Source organism: Tenrec ecaudatus, chromosome 16, assembly GCF_050624435.1.
Source record: "Tenrec ecaudatus isolate mTenEca1 chromosome 16, mTenEca1.hap1, whole genome shotgun sequence".
In the NCBI taxonomy this organism is placed as follows: Eukaryota; Metazoa; Chordata; class Mammalia; order Afrosoricida; family Tenrecidae; genus Tenrec; species Tenrec ecaudatus.
Window position 1 is genome coordinate 21,791,934 of NC_134545.1, and position 22,041 is coordinate 21,813,974.

The following is a 22,041-nucleotide window of genomic DNA, read 5'->3' on the forward strand; positions in this document are numbered from 1 at the left end:
TCAGTAGAAGGATCTCAGTGCTGGCAGGGGTCTCCACGTGGCTCCTTCAGCTCCAGGGTTCAAGTTCAGTGTAGCTCCAAGTGTCTTGTCAGCAGGAAGATGAAGCAGAGTCTGGGTCTGACTTCCAGTGACCTCCTTAGTGCCTCCAAATGAGGTCATCAAGCTGTGACCTGATTTACAAGCTGAACTCCACCCCTTCACTCTTAATAGTCTCAAGTCGACATGAGATTCTATAACTACCACAAGGTACTAAGTAGTTTTTAACTGTATTATAATTTTAGATAAAGTGTACAGAAGAAATTAGTTTTCAATCCATATTTTGTACTATTAACACACCCTGGTGGTGTGGTGTTTTATGTTGGGCTATGATTCCCTGTGGTCGGCAGCTCTGCAGAAGAAAGATAGGTTTTCTATTCTGTAAACAGTAACAGTCTCAGAAACCCATAGAGGGTTGCTATGAGTCAACATTGACTCAATGGCAGTGAGTTTGGTTTTGTAATACTAACAATCTCTCCTCTGTGTTTACCACTTCCATCTGTCCTATCTGATGCATATCTATCTGCCTTCTGAACTTTATCCTGGGTAAAATACTGTCCTTTTGTTCTATTATGGCTTATTGTTATGGATATGGTAACTCCCTGGTGTCAGTTCACCTTGTAGACCTGTCGGTTGTTTGACTAGAAATTAGGCTGCTAGGTGAGTTCAGTTCCAATCCTGGAGGGTTACCAAGGACCATAAGTTTCTACCAGTCTCTTATCAGACCAGTAAGCAGGTCTTTTTTCTACTGAGTTTTGCTTTGTAGTTTTCTCCCACTCTACCTAGGATCCTCTTATGATTCCTCATTGAGCAGTCAGAAGTAGAAGGTGGGTGTCATCTAGTTATTCTGGTCTCAGGGACATGTAGACTAGGGTTTATATGGTCTATTAGTGCTTTGGACAAATTCTTCCCATGTGTCTTTTCTTTTCTCCCCAGTCATCTTTACTCTGACAGGGGATAAACCGATATCACTTTAGATGGCTGCTCACAAGTTTTTAAGACCTTAATCAATTCTCACCAAATTCGGATGTAGAACATCATCTTTGTAGACTCTATGTCATAGGGCCTTGAAACTATGGCTCTGAGTCCCCAGGCCTAGCACATCATTCCTCCATGGGGTTTGGCTAAGAAGTTCACATAAAATTTACCCCTTGGTTGCTGTACTATATATATGGATATCTTTCTAGTACATAGAAATAATAAATATTGTATACCAGGTTCTGAGGTGTTGGTTAACCACTTCTGTAGGGGTTGCTTTCCTTTGTCAAGATGACATGAAGTTAAGACACATTTCTGAATGCATATTTATCTGAGAATCAGCTGACTACCCACATCACATTTTTCCTGGCATATCAGATAATTGTGGCCAAGGGAGCAATAATGAAATTGTTACTCGGTGCCATCAAGTCAGTTCTAACTCTTGGGTCCTGTGCCATCCTCACCCTTTTTCTTTGAGCCCATTTTTGAAGCCATGGAGGCCACCCTCCTTTTTCTTTCCCGTCCACTTTAACAAACATGATGTCCTTTAGGATGCTTCTGTAAACAGGGTGCTCATAACTTAAGCTCGAATACAATTCACTCCTCTGATTATGAATTAGATTATTAATAATCCTTTGGTCACACAGGCTGTGATGTGCTTCATGAAGACTTAGTTGACAACTCACTTAGACTAGCCCTCAAGACCCCATCTCTCAGAAACAGAGCTGTAGCTTTGTATTGTTTTAGAACCTATGTGAGCAAACAACCACTTTTTTCTGTAGAAGGTGTTCTCTCTAAGTGCAACAGAAATAAAAGGAAAGAAAGAGTTGGAACTATTAACAAAATGTAATCACTTATGCTAGAAAAACTCCAAATAAGACTCAAGTAAATCATAAGTCTTGTGTCAAAATTCTCTTCCTGTGAATTATTAATGGTTGGACATGTTTGATTTCATTGAAAACATTCTACAGATACCAATTGGTGGGAAATGATTTTTCCCCCCTTGTTTACCAAGGGTTTGGGGAAAAAATGAAAGATAACAACACTTAAGTAACTAGTCTAGCCTTTGGGATCCATTAAAATAATATTACAATTTTAGGTATTTGATGGAGGGCTTGATTAATGGAGCAAAATTTCCTAGAGGATTTGATGTTTAAATTTAGTAGTTTTTTTCTTATTTATTAGAGTTTGCAATCAGTATAGTACCAAGCTATGATTTTGGAGTCACAGAAACCTCATTTTGTAATCATAGAATTTAAACTGTCAAAGATTCCCTTTGGGTCTCAATGTCCTGATCTGTGAAATATGAATTAAATAAGATAATGCATTTTCACTGCCTTCACTGATGTTATATGTTTGCACTTAGGTGGCAGTTTGTAAAAAAGGACTTGCTGTGGCCCTACCGTCATCCAAACATAAGCAGTTTTAAAATGGAGTCGTCATGTCAGGAAGATCAAGGCAAGCTAGAGCCGCAAAACAGCACCAGAGAAAACACACCTGAGAATGATAGCGATGCTGACCTGATCTTTGTTGGGGTGGAGCATGTCAATGAAGATGCTGACCTGATCTTTGTTGGCGTCACTTCACATTCAAGACCAGTTGTTTCCACCATTTTGAACCGAGTTACCCCAGGATCATGTTCAAGAAGGAAAAAATATCGTCACCTCAGCCAGTATCCTGCCCACAGTAACTTGCAGCCTACAAGACAGATGACCCCGACAGCAAAAGTGGTGCCTATCTCGCCAGCTTCTTCATCTGAATCGAGGTCAACAGACAGTCCAATTATTATTGAGCCTTTGTCTCATCCTGGTTATAACAAGAGCTTACCACAAATTGAGCCTACCAGGCCTTCAGAGGTACGTTCTCCTTTGACTAGGTTCCCAGGTTCGCTGCAGCATCCAGGAGGAGCAGTACTTCCGGTTGGAGGTGTAAAAGAGAGGCCTAGTGTACCAGAGCAAGTTTCCACTTCGGAAGTCAACAGCATCAATCCCAAGAGGCCTAAACTCAGCGATGGAAGCCCTAGGGGACATTCTTCAGCACTGTCCTTCTCGGGTGCCAATCTGACTAAGAACAACCAGCAAAACACATCTTTAAAAGGTGTGAATACCTCAATAAGCTATGCTCAAAATGGTGCACCTTTTCCAATAGTTTTTCCAAAGGACAAGGCCCACTTTAGACCTGTTCAACCAGCTAGGGAAATCAGGGGGCTGGCCAAAACAGAGTTTTCAAGACTAGCAAGTCCAACTAAGACCTTCAGTTCCCAGGAAGGAAATCTGGTCATGTTACTTGATGACTTCTACTATGGTCAACATGAAGGAGATGGGCAGCCAGAAGAGAAGACTCACACAAACTTTAAATGCCTCAGCTGTCTGAAAGTTCTGAAGAATGTAAAGTTCATGAACCACATGAAGCACCACCTGGAACTTGAGCATCAGAGAGGTGACAGCTGGGACAGTCACACTACCTGCCAACACTGCTACCGGCCTTTTCTCACTCCCATCCAGCTACAACGCCACATTGAGCGTGTGCACATAAGCCAGGAACCCTCTTCTGTTTGTAAAATCTGCGAATTGTCATTCGAAACAGACCAAGATCTTTTACAACACATGAAGGACACGCACAAACCCAATGAAATGCCTTACGTGTGCCAGGTTTGCAAGTACAGGTCGTCGACCTTCAGGGATGTGGAAACCCACTTCAGAACCTGCCATGAAAACACTAAGAGTTTGCTTTGTCCGTTTTGTCTCAAAGTGTTCAAGACTGCCTCACCATACATGTGTCACTATACGGGGCACATAGAAAAAACTGTTCACCAGTGTTCCAAATGCCGACTACAGTTCTTAACTTTCAAGGAGAAAATGGAGCATAAGACTCGGTGTCATCAAATGTTTAAGAAGCCAAAACAGTTAGAGGGATGGCCGCCTGAAACCAAAGTTGTTATTCAAGTGACACTGGAAGCCCTCCAGCCAGGATCAGTGGAAGTGCCATCTGTGACTGTGAGCACATCTGACTGTGAACCATCACCACTGGGTCTAAAAGGTTTGCCCCCAAGTTTCATTCACTCTACTTCCGGTAAAAATACTTCCTGTAAAAAATCTAGAGTGTTTCAATCCAAGTCAAAGGCCCCCACAAAACCAAAAGATACAAACCACACATTTCTCGATAGCACTAAATGACTAGCAGTGGATGAATCATTCATGAGTATATTTTGTTTTAAAATAGTATTGTTTTGACTGAATTTTGAAGTATTATTTTAAAATAGCCTCTAATTTTGATATATTGCTATGTGGCTTACCACATTAAAGATATTTTTGCATATGTTTGTGAGAGAGAGAGGAAAAAGTACTATTTTGGTATTGTTATGCCTAAGCTTGAAAGGTTTGCATATAATCTGGATTTTGGGGGGGATATTTAATTTGTGTGCAACCTTGTCCACTTATTGACATTTTAACTCTGGTCACACTGGAATGACTGTCATGGGGTGAGGCCCGGCCCTGTTTGCTGCTGAGCTCCCTAAAGTGCCTCTGCTGTGTTTGCCTAAGTCGTAGGCCCTAAGAGAAGCTCATTCTGAAAGCCTTGGTGTCCCCAGGGAGACCAGAAGTTGGGCGTGATGGGCCCAGAGTGTGATGGACAGTGTGTGGTGTGAGGTGGGTTGGGGACAATGGCTCCTCCTTGTCTCTCTAAGAGGCGCATGTCTCCGTGAATTTTTTGATCCAATGCTTTTTACATATCTTTAACTCGAACATGAAAAGAGACAAAACCTTGTAAACTAAATGGTTTGAAAGTCCCTAGGTGGCGCTGTTAGCACCGCCTGAAACCCGAAAGTTGATGGCTCCAAAGCACCCAGGCATAAAAAAATCAACCAACCTGGCGATTTGCCTGTGTGAGGATGACAATCAAGGAAAAGACTAGGGAACAATTCTGCCATGTATCCCATGGACTCTTCAGAGTCATCAGCCAACAACAAAACCAAGGGAACCACAAAGTGAACAATTTGGGGGTGGAGGTAGGTATTCGCCTACAGATACCGGATACCATGCAGCTGCTGGCCCTCCCTGGCTCCAGACAGAACAGCAGTAGCTGCAGCATTTCTCAGGAGGGCCTGGTGCCAGTGGGCCTCCTGTTGCCCCACCCCTTCTGACTCGCCTTTGGTGACAATGGATTGTCCACATTCCTGTCACAGGCGGTGAGAAGCAAGTAGAGCTACTAGTGAGAATGGAGCCATGACTCCTTTAACTCCTGGACTGGACCCATAGTTTTAAGTGAAGGGACCCAAACACGTGGTAGCTGCCCAGGTCAATGGCTGTGCTAAGGTTAGTCTCCCACTGGGAAGCTAAAATGGAGGTTGTCTTAGAAACGTTAGAACAAAAATAGCCCGAGCTGAATGACTAAAATTTAACTCATTACAGGGCTTTTCTTTATATTTTTTTGTGTGTGCCTGTATCTTGCTCTCATTGAAAATGTGAAGCAGGAAATTTTAGGCCTTGCCTTCTAGATGAATGTATTGCAGTTCATGGTTCCATCCTCAACTGAACATATATTTTCTAAATTGGTCAAATTGATACTGGGCCTGGGTCTTGACATTCGCTGTAGTGCCAGACCTAATCTATTTCAGTAAATATGAAGTCTTAGAATTACTATTTTTCCATCCTGCCAGAAGTATAATCTCTCTATCCTACAGACCCTCACCAGGTCTTTCATAAAACTAAGGGGGTGCTGACAGCTGGCTCCTGAATCACCGCAGCCTTGGCTGGCTGCTTCTGTGGTTCCGTGGTGGAGTCTTGCTAGACGGATCCCATCGTGGTGGAGTCTCCCTCGGTAGTATGTTCTAATGCACTTCTTTCTCCTCCCTCCACCCCTGACCAGGGTGCATACCATCCTTGTACCACTCGAGGTCTCTGGGACTCAGCTTCACCCGTCCCGACCTGGAGAAATCAGACTTCTCCTGTTTCTCTTCTTTAAAGACACTTTTCCTGTCCAGATTAGTTTCCCGGGCTTTTACAAAAAGCTGGGAAGACAGTCATCAAGCTTGCCTCCTGGAATGTGAGAAGAGAGACCGAAGACAACCAAGTAGTGATGTGAATGTACTGTATATTTTTGCAGTAACAGTGTAGATACTGTTTTATTTATTTGTTCCACACCTGAGGGATGATTTGCACTTTGAACGTTTTACTAGGCCTTTCAGCCTACTTGGACCAAGGCACTTTGCAAAAATTTCAGCCTGAGTCTTTGGTTGAAATGTAGAACGATTTTTTTTTTTTTTTTTTTTTTTTTAGGGAATGATTGAAAACTATTCCCCGAATAACTGAAAATTGAGAACTACGGTCTCTTCCACTTGTTCTGTTCTCGGGTGGAATTGCCTACTGTGTATAATAGGTCTGCAGGCTTTGGCCTTTTAATGTTTATGTGGTGGTATCTGTGGGGTTTTCGTTTTGGTTTTTTGCAGTTGTGTAGTAGTATGCTACTATTACTATTGTTTGCTGCTTCGTTGTGAAGCATACTCCTACAGATTATAAATTGTCATTGCCAATTGCCATCACCACCTACTGCCTTTGAGTCACTTATGGTTCATAGCAACCATTTAGAAGTTCCCCGCCCTCTAGAGCTTTCCAGATTAAATCTTTACTGGAGCAGACAATCTCATCTTTCCTGGAGTGGCCAGTGAGCAGCCCAGCACTCACCCAGCTGTATCACCAGGGGTTCCAGGAATCTGTCTCCTCTTTTTCTTCCTCCTCCTCTTCCTCCTCCTCCTTTGGCTTTCTCTCTGCCTGCTTCTTTCCTCCGGTGCAGTTTTTGATTCACTGGCTTCATTTTTCCTCTCCACCTGCTGCTCTCTCTGAATACTGTTCACCTTGGCCTGCCTGGTTCGCTACCTCACTTAGTCAGTTGGCTCTTCGTTTGGTTCCCGGAACTTCATCAGCATTTATCTAATGATCTGGCAATGAAATCTGCTTGCTCTTTTCTGTGCTTTCTCCTCCCAGTTCACTCCCCCGCCCCCAACCCCCAGTCTAGCTGTATTTCCCAGGCTTTCATGAAAAGCTGGGAAGAGATCATCATCAACGTTCCCCTTAGAACTGAGCTAGCTTGAATAAATCTGTGCCTGCAACCCAAAGAAAATTCATGTAGTGAGTTCTTTCAGGAGCTTCTCTAATTTTCTATTGATAGCGCTCTATTTTTAAAATGCAGTGTCACTTTGTTTTATGTCTGAATGTATTGAATATTGAAGATCTGTCAGGATTGCTATTTTATTATCTTTATTTTATTAATGTTGCCAAGATTGTAAGTATTTTATTAATGTTGCCAAAATTGCAATTATAATAATAAAATGTTTTGTGAATAAAACGTTGTCTTTCCATCCATAATAACAAGGGACATTTTTTAGTTGATTTGATTTTGAATTTGGTGGTACCACTTTGTATAAATTCATTGCCTCCCTGCCAATTATGTTATTTTGAGTCATACTGAATTGGTAAGTCATACTGAATTGGTAACAATTTACAAACAATCACCAGGCTGTAATGAAAATTCTATAGCCATTAAAGATAAGGAATATATTGCTAAAGAATTAACTTTTCATCTCTGCTTTAGACTCGTTGAAGAGAGTTACTGCTTTATTGAGTATTCACAACATCTAGTGAGATAATCAAGATTTTGCTCAGCTGCATGCCACAGGTTTCTTGCTGGTGAAGTCGTCCCCTCCTGAGCCAAGTGGCTCTGTTTTGGGTAGAATGTCACCCTCCTCGCTTAAGAGTCCTACTGTCCTTCCTAACATCAAAGCTCACTGCCTCTCCCCACAACACATTTGTCACAGTCTTTCTATCATTCCTATTTACTTTTTTCCAAACAAATCCTTGGGATTGATTTCTTCACTCATCTGATTTTGCTTTTATTGTATTCTTTCTACCTTTATTCATTACATTTCTCGTAAGATTGTTTAAACTATGTTTTAATGATTTCTAGGAATCTATTCTAAGAAAATGAGTCATGTATAAAAAGACAGATGGAAATATTTGAGTATAATTTCTGGTTAAAAACAAAACTTGGAAGCCACAGTGCAGATCAAAGGGATTTTTAATTATCTGCCTACTCCCATATAGAGTTACAGTCTTGGAAACCCACAAGGGCAGGTTGACCCCTTGTTACAGGGATTGGTACAAGAACAATGGCCAGTATGAATGAAGCAAGACTGGTATCAAAACAAAAGAATCTTCACTCTGGGGCAGGCATTGGTAAAAGCCCGTGGTCTAGAGTAGTTTTTAAGTTTTAAAGCATTGTATTCAATATAAAAAGTGATCCAGAGACTTATATGTGCCCTGCCAGGCCTAGAACATGTGGCCTTGCACACAAGTTTGCTGACTGCTGCCCTGGGTTTTGAGTTTTGGTTGTGACATCTCTGTATTTCCCCCTTGTGCAGGGCTAGTGTAGTAGGAGGGAAGTGTTTGTGTTACTAATGGGAAAAGCCTAGAGTTCCCGGTTTCTATCCAGAGATAATGAAGGATCCCATAGCTACGGAAAGAGTGGAAATAACTCGTGTGTGTGCGCGCGTGTGTATGTGTTTGTGAAGTCTTGATACCATGTCTTCCTGATGAACGGAGTGGTGTGCTGCTTCAGAGCATCAGGAGAGGAGTGCTGCATAGCGTTCTCATAAAACACAGTTTGGGGCAGTCCTTTGTTTCACACAGAGTTGAGTTCAGGAGCTAGTCACAAGGTTTCTGTCAGACTGTCCAGGGAACTGCTGTCACCTGAGAGCTGGGAAAGCTGGAGGATGCCGTCAGGATGACACGCTCACATAGCTGCTAGCAGGGCACTCCACTTCCTTGCCAACTTTTGTTGTGTGTTCTTAAGACAGGGTTAGCTGGCTTCTTCAAGAGCAAGTAAGCCAAGAGGCTGAATGCCATTTATGACAGGTATTTATGAATGCCATTATGACAATATCCCTTCTGCAATATTTTCACAAAATTAAATGTCAGTGTATTTTAATGTTCTCTATTTTACCTCTCTGGGTTCTAATATCCATTGCAGTGGTTACATAGAACTCAATAAAATTCATGATCAAAGGGTTTATTAAGGAAATTAAGTTGCAAAGCCAGTGAGATATGCAGGGTTGAGTTGTTTATCAGGACATGTTATAAAATTCTTTCAGATCTGCTAATAAATACCCAAGACAGCATATCACTCCACTGTAAGCCTCAGTCTGAAGGTATTCAGCACAAGGTAAGTCACCAAATCTAGCTTCCCCAATTCAGTGCCCAGAGGCACCCCACTCCACCAACCAGCCTCTTGCCCTAAAGTACTCAACTTTACTTGTTCCATGGGTTTGAGAAGTCTACTCTGCTCCGTGTTCTGGCTCCTGATTATTTGCTACCATTCCTCTGATGGTATGACTGTCTTCTGGATCTATGAGGCTCACTGCACAGGGATCTCAGGTCCAGTGGGTGGGCTTTACTCCTGGTTCTTGCTGCTTGCTGGGGATGAGATTCCCTCCTGCTGCTCAGAGGGCTCATTTTATGTTCAATGGGATGGCCCTCCAGGGAATCCTGTTTGCAATTGCTTACAGGCAAATTCTGTCTCACACACTCACTCAACAAACTCATGCAGGGAAATTGGTGGGAATTAGACTTTGGCTAGAGGAGTCACTGCACTGCATTAAGTCCAGCCCACATGTCAGGGTGGGGATTAGGCACCACATTGACCAAGATCTGCGGGTTCAAACAACCAGCCATGCGGCAGGAGCAAGATGGGGTAATCAGATCCTGTAAACATATATAGTCTCAGAAACCTGACTTGCTGGCAATGGTTTGGGGGCTTTAAAAAGGTGAGAGAATTTGTAGACATGATTTAAAACCACTAGGCATGCCTTTTGACCTTAAATCATTCGCATCATAATTCTCCTGTGTGCAAAATTTGTACCCAAGACCTCTAAAAGTTTCACCCACAGCAAAATCTTGTCATCTAAGTCAGGTGCAAATGTGGATCAGGGGCCTTGGGTGGTGTTTCTCACCAGCAGCATCTCAAGGAAAGTCTCCATTTAAGACCCGGGAGCTAAGTAGACAAGTTAACACAGCGCACTGTGGCCTCCCTAGACACGCCTGTTCCAGTATTCAAGTCCCAGCATCTTCTCGAAGGCATTTCAATGATGAAGACTCAAATCCTGGAAATGGTTCTCATGGCTTTTGACTCAGTGCTCTGGACTCTTGATTCTGTCCTATCACGCTTTCCCTTCTCAGGATGTTACAGCCGAATTGTGGGAACACAATTCCTGCTTGTAGAAGAGAGAGTTCCAAATAGACGCAATACCACCTGGTTTCGGTTTTTCTTTATTTCCTTTAGGCAAAGCAAGTGGAATTTCTTCAACTCCAAGCCTCTCAAGAACTTTACGTGTCTCCAGTACCAAAACTGTGCTAGTGATCTGTTGCCAAGTAAAACATTACCTCAAAGTTAGCAACTTTAAAGACAAGCATGTATTATCTCTTCGTTTCTGGGTCAGGAATCTGACTGAGGTCAGTTTGGCTGTGCAGCTCTGTCTTATCTCGTGTAGTTGCAGTCATCTGAAGACTCCGCCAGACAGCTTTCATTGTGCCCTCAGGACAGGAAAACGATTTGGGGTTCTATTTTGTCTTGGACTGACCTTCCCCCAAACATTCACTGAACTCTTTTTTTTTTTAACTCTGTGAGTGGCCAACATTTAGGCTGCCTTGACAGCTAAAATGCTTATCCATGTATTTCCCAATCTAACATAGATCTACAGTTCTCCAATCTAACATTTGAATTTTGAATTATGTGAGTTATGGTGTTGGTGCTGAATATTGAAAATACCATGGACTGCCAAAAGGAAAATTATGTTTGTCTTGGAAGAAGTACAGCCAAAATGCTCCTTTGAGGCAAGGATGGCGAGACTTAATTCTCACATAGTTTGGACATGTTGTCAAGAGAGACCAGGCTTTAGAGAAGGACATCATTCTTGGTAAAGTACAGGGACAGCGAAAAAGAGGAAGGCCCTTGACATGATGGATTGATTGACATAGGGGCTGCAACAATGGCCTCAGCAGAGGAACAATCGCACAAGCCAGCCAGTGCTTCCTTCTGTTGAGTTCAGGGTCGCTATGGGTTGGAACTGACTCAATGATGTCTAACAACAGTAGCAGCAACAACCAGGTGGACTCAACCAGGGTAGACTTACGTCTGGATTTCTCTTTGGGGCCTGTCACTGCGGAGCACCAGGACATACCAGAAAACAGTTGTACTTGATTTCTTCCTTGAGCTGGGCCCCCTTGAGAGCAGGAGAGCATCTCTGTTCCCGAGGAAAGAGCCGGAGAATTGGGCAGGGCTCCATGAGATTGGGTATGTGTGTCATACCTCAGGGTCATGGGAGATGTTCAGCCTTCTACTGGAACCATGGGTGACCAATACTGGAGTCATAGATGAGCACGACTGTCTTTCCTGGGGGTCAGTGAGGGCTCCTGTGTCACCACAGCCTGAGAGTGGCCCCTGTCGTGGCAAACAGACACATGTTAGGAATGAGGTTGGAAGACAAAGGACTCACTTCAAAGGCCAGTCTCTGAAATCCCCATGAGGCCTAGCAGTGAGTGAGGAGAGGAGTCCAGTCTCTGCCGTGGAAGTTCCAGGACTTCCCTGACCCACAGCTGGGGGTGCACCCTATAAAAGCTCTTCAATCTTCCCCTCACCACCTTGTGTAAAGAACAAATGAGTGTGTGGTACAGCATGCAAATCCAAGCCCTTGCCTAACGCCCAAACCCACAGCCATTCAGTTGATTCCCACTCAATGAAGGCCTTTCCACCGGTTCTCTATGCCCTGGTGGCATCGTGGTTACACATTGGACTGCGACCTGCAAGGTCTGCAGTTTGAAACCACCAGCAACTCCTTGAAAGGAAAACTGGCCCTTCTAGTGCCATTAACAGTCCCAGAAACCCACAGGGGAAGTTCTACCTTGTCTTACAGAGTTGCTATGAGCCCGCATCAGCACGATGGCAGTGAGTTGGGTTTGGGTTTGGGGTTTATTCTGAAGCCCCTCCCTCTAGCAAGGGGTCCTCAGCCCTGAGAGCAAAGCAGATCTACTGACTGGGGGAGCGTTGGGGGGCTGTGAGCTCCTGGTTTGTCTAAGGAGAAGGAAATGGTGTAGCCTCACCCTAAACAGTGAGAGTATCTAAAGCAAACCCACTGCCATTTGGTTAGTTTCAATTCAGCAATTACATGGGGGCTCCAAAATGGTACATCTTTATAGGAGCAGACAACCTCCTCTTTCTGCTGGGAGTTTGAACCACTGATTTTGCAATTAGCAGCCCAAAGCCTCACCCACAGGGTCAAGCAACACTCCCAAACCCCAAACTAACTGCCATTAAGTCAATTCTGACTCGGCAGCACTATAGTGGAACCAGCCCTTTAGATTTTTGAGGCTGTGAATTGTGTGATGGGAGCAGAAAATCTCGCCTTTCTTCTTCAGAATGGCTAGTGGTTTCCAATGGCTGGCCTCGTGGTCAGCAGCTCCATGTGTAACCTGTTATGCTACTGAATTGAGCGTGCAAACAGGAGGCACCATGAACAATCAAAAGGCCGAGGAGAGGCCACCAAGAATAAAGAAGTCGACAACACAATAGAAACTGGCTAGAATCCAAGAGTATCAGACTAAACACTTGAGGTTTCACCTTGTATAGGACTGAACACCCACGACCACACCTCTGGTCACACCCCAAAACTGTATAAAAGTTCAGCTAATTTTCAGAGCCCAGAGGGGAGAGTTTCTGACTACTGCAGTGGAACCAGAACTCTCCCTCCCTCACTCTTGCTGCTTAAATCTTGCCTGTTTTTTTTTTCTTGACTTGCTATTGATATGTATGAATGCCTGTTGGAATAAATTGGTTAAACAAAGACTGCTTGGCTCATGGATGTGTTATGCTCGTGAAAGAACCTGGCCTAGTCACTGTGCAAAGCTTAGAGACTGAAAGGTCTCTTAGGCCCTGGTGCATAAGCTGACTGATTCCTATGTCACAAACTAAGGAAGACAACTTAGAGATTGCGTGGTCGCTGCCCCAGGGCATAAGCGGACTGATGTCTGAGCTCTGTCTTTGTAACTGTCGTAAGGTGATCAAGACAGCCACCGGGCATCTTTCACCCGACTATTGTCAGATGTAAATTAATGAGTGCACCACAAATATTTAGCTCTCAGAAGTTACCAGATGGTGGTGTGATCTCCTCAGAATCCCAAAAGGTGCTCTAAGGGTAAGTTGAATGAACTTTGGGCATTTGCTCAAGGAGCAGGTGAAATAAGCACTGAACTGCTCACTGCAAGGTCAGCGGTCTAAACCCACCCTGTACATCCTGAAGTTCATCAGGAGTAACACAGGCTAAGGCTTGGCCATACTCAAACCTTTCTAATGGGAATAGCTGCAGCCAAAGTAACAGACCCCTGAGAAACACACAGTCTATAAAAATAAGAGCTGTCAGAGAGCACTTGTAGCCACACGAACCAAAATGAAACAGAATATCTGGATGAAAATTAATGCAATATTGTCAGAAGGAAGATAGTGGCGGCCTTTCTCTAGGTATTCGAAGTTACTGATAAACATGCTCATTATGCTTTTCTGCAGAAAGGTTGCAATTCCTGTTTTTAGTCATCTATGAATTTTGTGAAGTCTTGGTGGCCTTGTAGTTATTCAACTGCTACCTGCAAGGTCAATGGTTCAAAACGCCAAGCTGCTCCCTAGGAGAAAGATGAGGTTGTCTGTTCCCATTAAGACTTACAGTCGGCAAAACCCTAGGTAGGGTGACTATGTGTGAGAATTTACGCCATGGCAGTGGATGTTAACTTTTATAGCTTGAGCAATACAATAGGTAAATGTTTTTCATATATATACATATATATTTAGTTTGTCTTTATGTATGTATTAATTGGGAGTTAATATATATATCCTTCCATAGTTCAATCACATCTAGCAGAATTGTACAATTGCTACCAAAATCAGTTTCCAAAAATTCTTTTCCCTTTTGGATTCCTTGATGTCATCTCCGTTTTACTACCTCCCCCACCACCACCACCACCCGCCACCACCACCAATACACACACACAGGAAAAAACTGACTGTCCCTGAGTTGATTCTAACTCAGAATAACACTGTAGGACAGAGCAGAACTGCCCCCTAGAGTTTCTGTGACTCAGTCTTCATCAGCAGATTCCTTTCTTCTCAATAGTGGCCCATGAGTTGAAACTGCTGACCGTGTAGTTAGCACACAATGTTTAACTCACTGCACCACCAGGATTATAAGAAGTAACCAAACCCACTGCCTCTGGGCCCATTCTAACGCACAGCAACCGAGTAGAACTAACGAACCCCTATGAGAGCAGACAACCTCATCATTCTTCCATGGGGCACCTGGTGGGTTTGAACTGTTGGCCTGTGGTTAGTGGTCCCACGTGCCCATGAAAAATAAGCATAAAGAATTAACCTAGAGATCAGTTAATTATCTGTGATTAGTTATCTGAAGCAGCCAGGGAGGTAAGCAAATAGAAGAATGGCAGGAAGGAAACGGGTGAGGAAGAGGAGGGAGCAGGAAAGAGCACATGCTCATGTCAGTATGAGAAGGGGACTTGCGGAGTGGCCCCCTTTATTTTGTGAAGGATCTATAACAGAGTTCAGACGAAAGAAACTTAGCTGAGAGAATCATAAGGGTTGTTAAGACCTCATGTCGCTAGAAAGCTTCCATAGCTGGGAGCCTAAACTGCACCCCTCGACCTTGTCTCACAGAGTATCCTGTGATTGTGTCCAGACACAAATCCTCAAGGACACTAGCCAAGTCTGGGCCCCGGTTCTTATCTGACTGTTTTTGCATTTTTCCAGCTCGTCTTCTACTCCCTACCTCATTACGAGCCAGGACCTGCATTCCGAGCCTGTCTCCTGAAGATTTAGTGTCTCTAGTAATGCCCGTTCTGTAACATACCATCTTTGTCCAAACAAACTTGGTTTTCCCAGTGTGTGCCTGTCATTCCAAGATTTGTATCTGTCTGGAAAAAACAAAACAAAAAAAACAACAAACCTCACCACCAAAATGGATTCACTCAGCCTGTATATCAACAACACCAAAATGGATTCACTCAGCTTGTATATCAACAACACCAAAAACGGATTCACTCAGCCTGTATATATAAACTGTGAGAACAAAGAGATGGGGAGAAGGGCATTTGGAGAAAAGATTCCCCCCTCTCTGTCCTCCTTTCCCATGCATGTGAAAAAAACAAATTTAGGATCTTTTCAATCCACCTGGTTTTTAAAAATCTAACCATGGTGACCAGGCAATACAGGCCCTCTTTATGCCCACACTGCATCAAATAGAGATGCAAAATAATGAGAGATGCCTATGTGGGAATGGGCATTGGGAGAGGCGCTACAGATAATGGAAGGCTTGCTGGAGATGTATTTTAAGTGCTCTTGCTGGAGAAGGACATCATGCTTGGTAAGGCAGAGGGGCAGCACAAAAGAGGAAGGCAAAAAAAAAGAGGAAGGCCCTTCAGGAGGTGCAGGATTGACGACATGCTGGCTGCAACACGAGGTTGCAGCACAAGAACAATTGAGAACCGGGCAGTGTTTTATTCTGTTGTGCGTGGGGTCGCATCGGTCAGCACTAACCAGATGGCACCTAACAACAACATCCCACTTTAGATATTTACCTTAGAGCAATAAAGCTTGTGTCCAAAATTTAAAAAAAAAAGGAAGTACGTGTTTTTCATGTTTGTCCCTGCTTTATTCACCATAGCCCTGAAGTAGAAGAAAACACAAATAAACATCGATGTGAATAATTGGGGCGCATCTATACAATGCAAGTGCTTTATCAGAATCAAAACAAGTACTGTCGATGCACACTGGAGAAGATGGGTAAATATCAAAAGCAGTATGCTATCATAACTCGATCTTCCTTGAGCCTCAAGGGACTGGACTTATTCCCTTTTTCACTATTTAGAACATTTTTAATTGTAACTTGGGTGAAGGTGTACAGAGTAACTCGGTTTTCCACTGAACAATTCAGACACATTTAAAAAATCTGTTTTAGGGTACAAAAGAGACCCCAGTCTCAAATTTAATTGAAGGAGAACATTTATTAAATCTTAAGAGAAACAAACAGAGAGACATAAGAGGGGGTTCCCCCTCCCAAAAAAACAAAAAACGGAATTGCACCGGGCAGAGTAGAGCTTTCGAAGTGCGCATTTTTCCCCAAAAAGCAAGGATTTGGCAACTTGCTCTGAGTTAGTGCATCCCCAGTGGCATCGCCTGGAAAGATTCTCTCTGGTCACAGTGAATTTTTTCATAAAAGCAGTTACGTTCAAACCTTGTTTTTGTGATGGCTTATTTAAGAGAACAGTGTACAGCTGTGAAATTGTGTTTCCTGCCCAGGAAGAGTGCTGCAGAATCTGTTGTACTGTTGAACATAGCTTACAAGGGTAGCACTATGGGAAAAACTCAAGTGTATGATTGGTTTTCTCATTTCAAAAAAGATAAAATGTCAATTGATGACAAGCCTTACTCTGGACGTCCTTCAACTTCTCTAACAGACAAAAATGTTGACTCGTAGTGCATTTGGAATTCATTCCGCCAGGTCAAACTATTAATCAAACATTCTATTTAGAGGTTCTGAAAATATTGGGTAAAAAGGCCTGATATGTGGCTAACAGGGGACTGGTTTTGCCACCACAATGCACCTGCTCACTCAACCATCTGTGTTGTTTGGCAAAAAACCCAGCATGCCTCTCTTGCCCCATTCACCTGACTCACCAGACCTCGCTCTATGTGACCTCTTTTTGTTTCTGAGTATGCAGAGGGTCATGAAAGGACAGTGATTTGATGACACAGAAAAGGTGAAGGAAAAAACGAGGGAAGTGCTGTCAGCCATCCAAACAGATGAGTTTGAAAAATGTTTCCAAGAATGAAATCACATACAAGGATATAACCTCCTCCCTGGAGGACCGACAACAGAAAAGTGGGTGAAGGGAGATGTTGGACAGTGCAAGATATGACAAAATAATAATTTATAAATTATCAAGAGTTCGTGAGGAAGGTGAGCAGCGTAAAAGTTAAAACAGGCTAAATGAAAGCCGGTGTTTGAGGTAGGCCTCGGCTTCAGTTTCACTTTCGGTTTCAGTTTCGGTTTCAAGTTCCTGGTCACTGATGCAACACATCACCTGATCCACCTAACCAATGAGACATCGCCTGACATCTCCTGATCCGACCTAACCAATGGAACACATCGCCTGACATCTCCTGATCCGACTTAACCAATGGAACACATCGCCTGACATCTCCTGATCCAACCTAACCAATGGGACACATCGCCTGATGACGCCTTAGCCAATAGAGTTTGAGTGACAGCCCACCAGTGACCGACCAATCAGGAAAGCACGCGCAAACCAACTCACCAATCACCACTGGACAATGCTGGCGCCCGATGTTTTCTCCAATAAGTTTAAAGAACAGCAACCCTGGACTGCCTCTTGCCCCGCCCCTTGCCCCATGCCCTATAAAAACCTGGAGAATGACACGCTCGGGGCTGATTCCCTTTTGGATGCTGGGTACTCGCTTCACTGGGTAGCGGAGCGGAGGGAGGAGACCCTAGCTCGAGCTAGCTAATAAACTTCCTTGCTGCTTTTGCATCTGGTGGTGATTCTTCTGTGCGCCAAGGTAAGCTCGCGTCCCCTTCCCCGAATCTAACAGAGGGGCAGTGGGGAGGGAGGGGAAACATGAGCTGATGCCAGGGGTTTAAGTGGAGAGCAAATGTTTTGAGAATGATGAGGGCAATGAATGTACAAATATGCTTTGTACAATCGATGTATGTATGGATTGTGATGAGTTGTATGAGCCCTTAATAAAATGATGAAAACAAAACAAAAAGAATGGAATCACAGATTTGACAAATGCATTAAGTGTAATGGAGAGTACTTCCAAGGTGATAAGGTTGTTTTGAAAAAAAATTAAATACATAGCTTTGAAAAAAAAATAACCAGTTTCGGGGGGGGTACCCCCTCATACATATATCTGGAGGAGGGAGGCCATTAGCACCAGGTCAAAATGGCATCCCAGGACAAAGTCCAGATGCTAGTTAAATAATACATGGGACAAAGGGGATGTTTGTCAATTTATTAGTTATAAGTGGGACTTCAGAAGCAGAAACTAGGCCATGATTGGGATGTATACGTTTGTTAGAGAGAAGAGCTTACACAATTGGTCCAGGGCAAGATCGCTAGGACATGACTCATGACTATGCGACCCCCCCCCCCAGTACTGCCCAGCAAGGACGCACTAGCCTGCCTGGACTGGATGGGGAAGAGGGAAGATAATCTACTTTCCAAGGTCCTCAAACCAAATCCAAGATTGTCTACCTCTTTGGCTCAAGAACAACGAATTCAGTGGCAGTTTAATCTACATGGGGACTCACTCCCCAGAAGGATTTTAGGCTGTCCCTGTCATCCATAGCCTTCTGCAAACCGGAGTGCTCAGAGTTTAACCTCTATAATACACATCGCACTGACTGCAGTCCCCATAATGTAACATTACTGACTCATTTCCTCCCTGTTTCCTGTTTTCATTCCTCCTTTTCCAACCCTTTTGAACTTTGTGCTTGGGTAAAAATCTCAAGTAGCTGATTATTCAAAGCTGTTCCTGCCTTTGTTCGTGCCTCAGAAATGTTTTTTTTTCCTTTTAAAAATAATACTACAGGTACCTACTTTATTATTTATGTATTTGTTTTTAATGAAGCATTTCATTGGGGCCTCTTACAGATCTTATAACAATCCATACATCATTTGTGTCAAGCACATTTGGACATATGTTGCTATCATTTTTAAGACATTTTCTTTCTACTTGAGCCCTTGGTGCCAGCTCCTCTTTTTTTCCCTCTCTCACTCTCAAGACCCTTGGTAAATAATAAATTATTATTATTATCATATCTTACACCATCCACTGTCTCCCTTCATGTTTCTGTTGTTCATTCCCTGGAAGGGGGTGGTGGTTATACATTGATCATTGCGATCTGTTCCCCCTTGTCCTCTCACCTTCCCCCTACCCTCCTGGTATCATTACTCCCACTGTGGTTCTGGAGGGGTTTATCTTAGATTCCATGTGTCAAGAACTCTTATCTGTACCAGTTTACATGTTCTGGTCTAGCCGAATTTGTAAGGTAGGTGTCCATGGGTTTTTATCAGGTTTGGGGTACCTGGCCTGTCTGCAACTCCAGATTATGATTGAACCAATCCTGGGGCTGGTCCTATTTCTCAGGTCCAATCATAAACCCAGTCATGCTTTCTCCTTAACTGGGTCTTGCCTGGCTATAGACAAGTTCTCGTGCAATGGTCAGCAAAAAGTCTTGGATTTTATGACCTTGGAGTTTAGAATCATCTTTAGGGTCTTATGTTAGGCAGGGTTCTCTAGAGAAACAAAACCGGGACACTTATTAGATAGATAGATCAGATAGGTAGGTAGTTAGATAGATAGATAGATAGATAGATAGATAGATAGATAGATAGATAGATAGATAGATAGGTAGATTTATACAGCATGAAGGAATATAACAGCTAATTAGTCCACACAACAGTACAGAGGGCTCTGTTCAACTAACGTCCATGGAACAGTTAATATACTGGAAGTCCATCACCTCACGAGAGCTGGTGGGTCCAAGGTCAAGGAAGCAGACAACTGAGTGTTCCCTTGGGCAATGCAGGCAGCCTGGCCACAGGTAGCAAACAGCAGGGCGATAGTTGTAGTTGTTACTTGTCTGTGATACGCATGGTTGACAGTTCGAAACCTTTGTTGAGTGTTCGAATAAATGACAGGCATTATGTCTTTATTCAGTTATAACCAGACTGCTAGAATCCAATAGTCAGCAGCTCAGGAGCTTAGCGAAGCAGGCCTGAACTCAAAAGATGACAGAATCCACCAGCCTCAAGCTCAATTGATATATACACCAGCGGTGTGGTGAAGCAGGTCTCAAAAGTCACCTCAAGCTCCAATGACAAGATGCATGGGCTAGCTTGTACCACAGGCAGTGTAGCTCACAGTTGAGGCGGAGAACTAGCTAGAACAGCAGCAGCCACACACTGGTCTGATCACCAGAGAGCAAGAGGGAGGGGCAGGGCTTACTGGGCCATTTATCTTCTTGCCCTCCAATCAAACTGTGACCTGATTAATCCCACATGTTCCCATTGGCCAGGTTGGCACTATAAACCTATCACAGGTCTTATGCCTTCAGATTTAAGATTAGATTGTCCGAAGCTGTTGAGGTCACCCTTCCAGATATCCTGACACCCCAAATGCTTTCTGCCTCCGGGTTTCTTCCCCTCACTCTGCCTGCGGGCTCTTTAGCTCCAGTATCTCAGTATCACTGTTTTTGTTATAACCCTGTCTTTTGTTTGGCTGAAAATTGCACTGTTGCCACAACTGAGGAGCCATAGTCTAGGGCAGCGGTTGAATAACCCTTTCACAGAGGTTGTGCAATTCATAACAGTAGCAAAACTACAGTTATGAAGTAGCAACAAATATAATTTTATGGATGGCGGATCAGCACAACATGAGGAACTGTATTAAAGGGTCGCAGCATTAGGAAGGTTGAGAACTACTGGTCTAGAGCATTCGGATAGTAAGCCTGCCTTCTTTACAATAAATTTAAGTTCTTTTTCACACTTTTCTCCCACACTACCAGGACCTTCTAATGTGATTCCTATCAGATTGGTGGAGGTAGCTGAGCACCATCTAGTTCTTCTGGTCTCAGAGTCATGGAGACTGGTATTCATGTGGTCCACTGGACTAATTGTGTTCACGATTCGTTGATATTTATCATCTTTCATATGGGAGAGTCTGATAGTTGCACCGTAGATGACCAGTCACGAGCTTTGAATATCTTCAGTCACTAGAACATTTGTCTTGGTGAACTATGCCACAATTGACCTGACCAATTGACCATGGTGTCCCCAGCCACTATGGTCCTGAGCAACTGGAACTGGATGATTTCTTACAAACATTCTCACTGCTATCAAGCCAATGCTGACTCATAGGGACCCCTGCACTTTTCCAAGACTAACTGTTTACAGGTAGGAGCCCTCTCTTTTCCCCTCAGAGCTGCTGCTGGTGAGGCAGATTAGCAAAAGAAACTCCTTTTTTTTTTAGCTGCTGAATGATCTGCCTCCCTCCTCCTCCCATCTGAGAAAGTACCACTAGTGATTGATTTTTTAGAATGTACTCTCATGTAACCAGTTTCTGGTTACTACATTAGTTTTGACTGTTCTTAAATATATCATTTGTTTTAATATTGCTCCTTTTGATATTGTCATCTGAATAATGTAGTTAATCTTATAGTAACCAGGATGTTATAGTCAATTTTGGTATTGATTTTCTTTTATGATAAGGAATGGACTTTATAATGCATGCTTGCTCTTCTTCAAGTTATCAGAATGTTCTAATCAATGCTGCATCCTGTAATTCTCCCTAGCCCTAAAGAATAATAACATTAATTTTGCTTTCTGCTTCTGTCCATGCATAGACAAAGGATAAGTGAGTTTTCCACCTTCAAGATAAACTGAAATGTGGACTCAGGACTGCAATCTAAGAATCGCTTTTATATTCTAGCAGTCTGGTTATAACTGAATAAAGACATTATAATGCCTGTCATTTATTCGAACACTCAACAATGGTTTCGAACTGTCAACCATGCGTATCACAGACAAGTAACAACTACACCATCAGGGTTCCTTACAACCATTTCCCTAGGTTAAAAAGATAAATCATAATAAATGTGAACTTTCTCCTAAGATAAGAAAGTCAAGAAAACCTCATCTTCCCAATGCTCATTGAAGTCTTGCCCTACAAATCAACATGTTAAATGTGACACCCATCCTCAGTCCTCAAGGTCCCTGTGAGTGTAGCCCCCAGACACTCCTTTGAAACATACCTGCAGTGTCTCAGTCACCATGCCCACACATAAGCTGCTCTTCTGAATGTGAACCAGATCAATTCTTTTATTAGGGATCTGTGGCT

The 22,041-nt window shown here is 43.2% G+C and overlaps 1 protein-coding gene across 1 annotated transcript; it reads left to right on the forward strand.

Moving 5' to 3' along the window:
- Positions 1-2,444: 2,444 nt before the first annotated feature.
- Positions 2,445-4,190, forward strand: LOC142429657 (zinc finger protein 280B-like). Its single transcript, XM_075534678.1, has one exon. It carries the CDS (start codon positions 2,445-2,447, stop codon positions 4,188-4,190), a length of 1,746 nt encoding a protein of 581 aa, XP_075390793.1.
- Positions 4,191-22,041: the final 17,851 nt, after the last annotated feature.

What these genes read in the sequence shown, in the direction of transcription:
- LOC142429657 (XM_075534678.1), top strand. Translation starts at nt 2,445, where the DNA reads ATGGAGTCGTCATGTCAGGAAGATCAAGGCAAGCTAGAGCCGCAAAAC.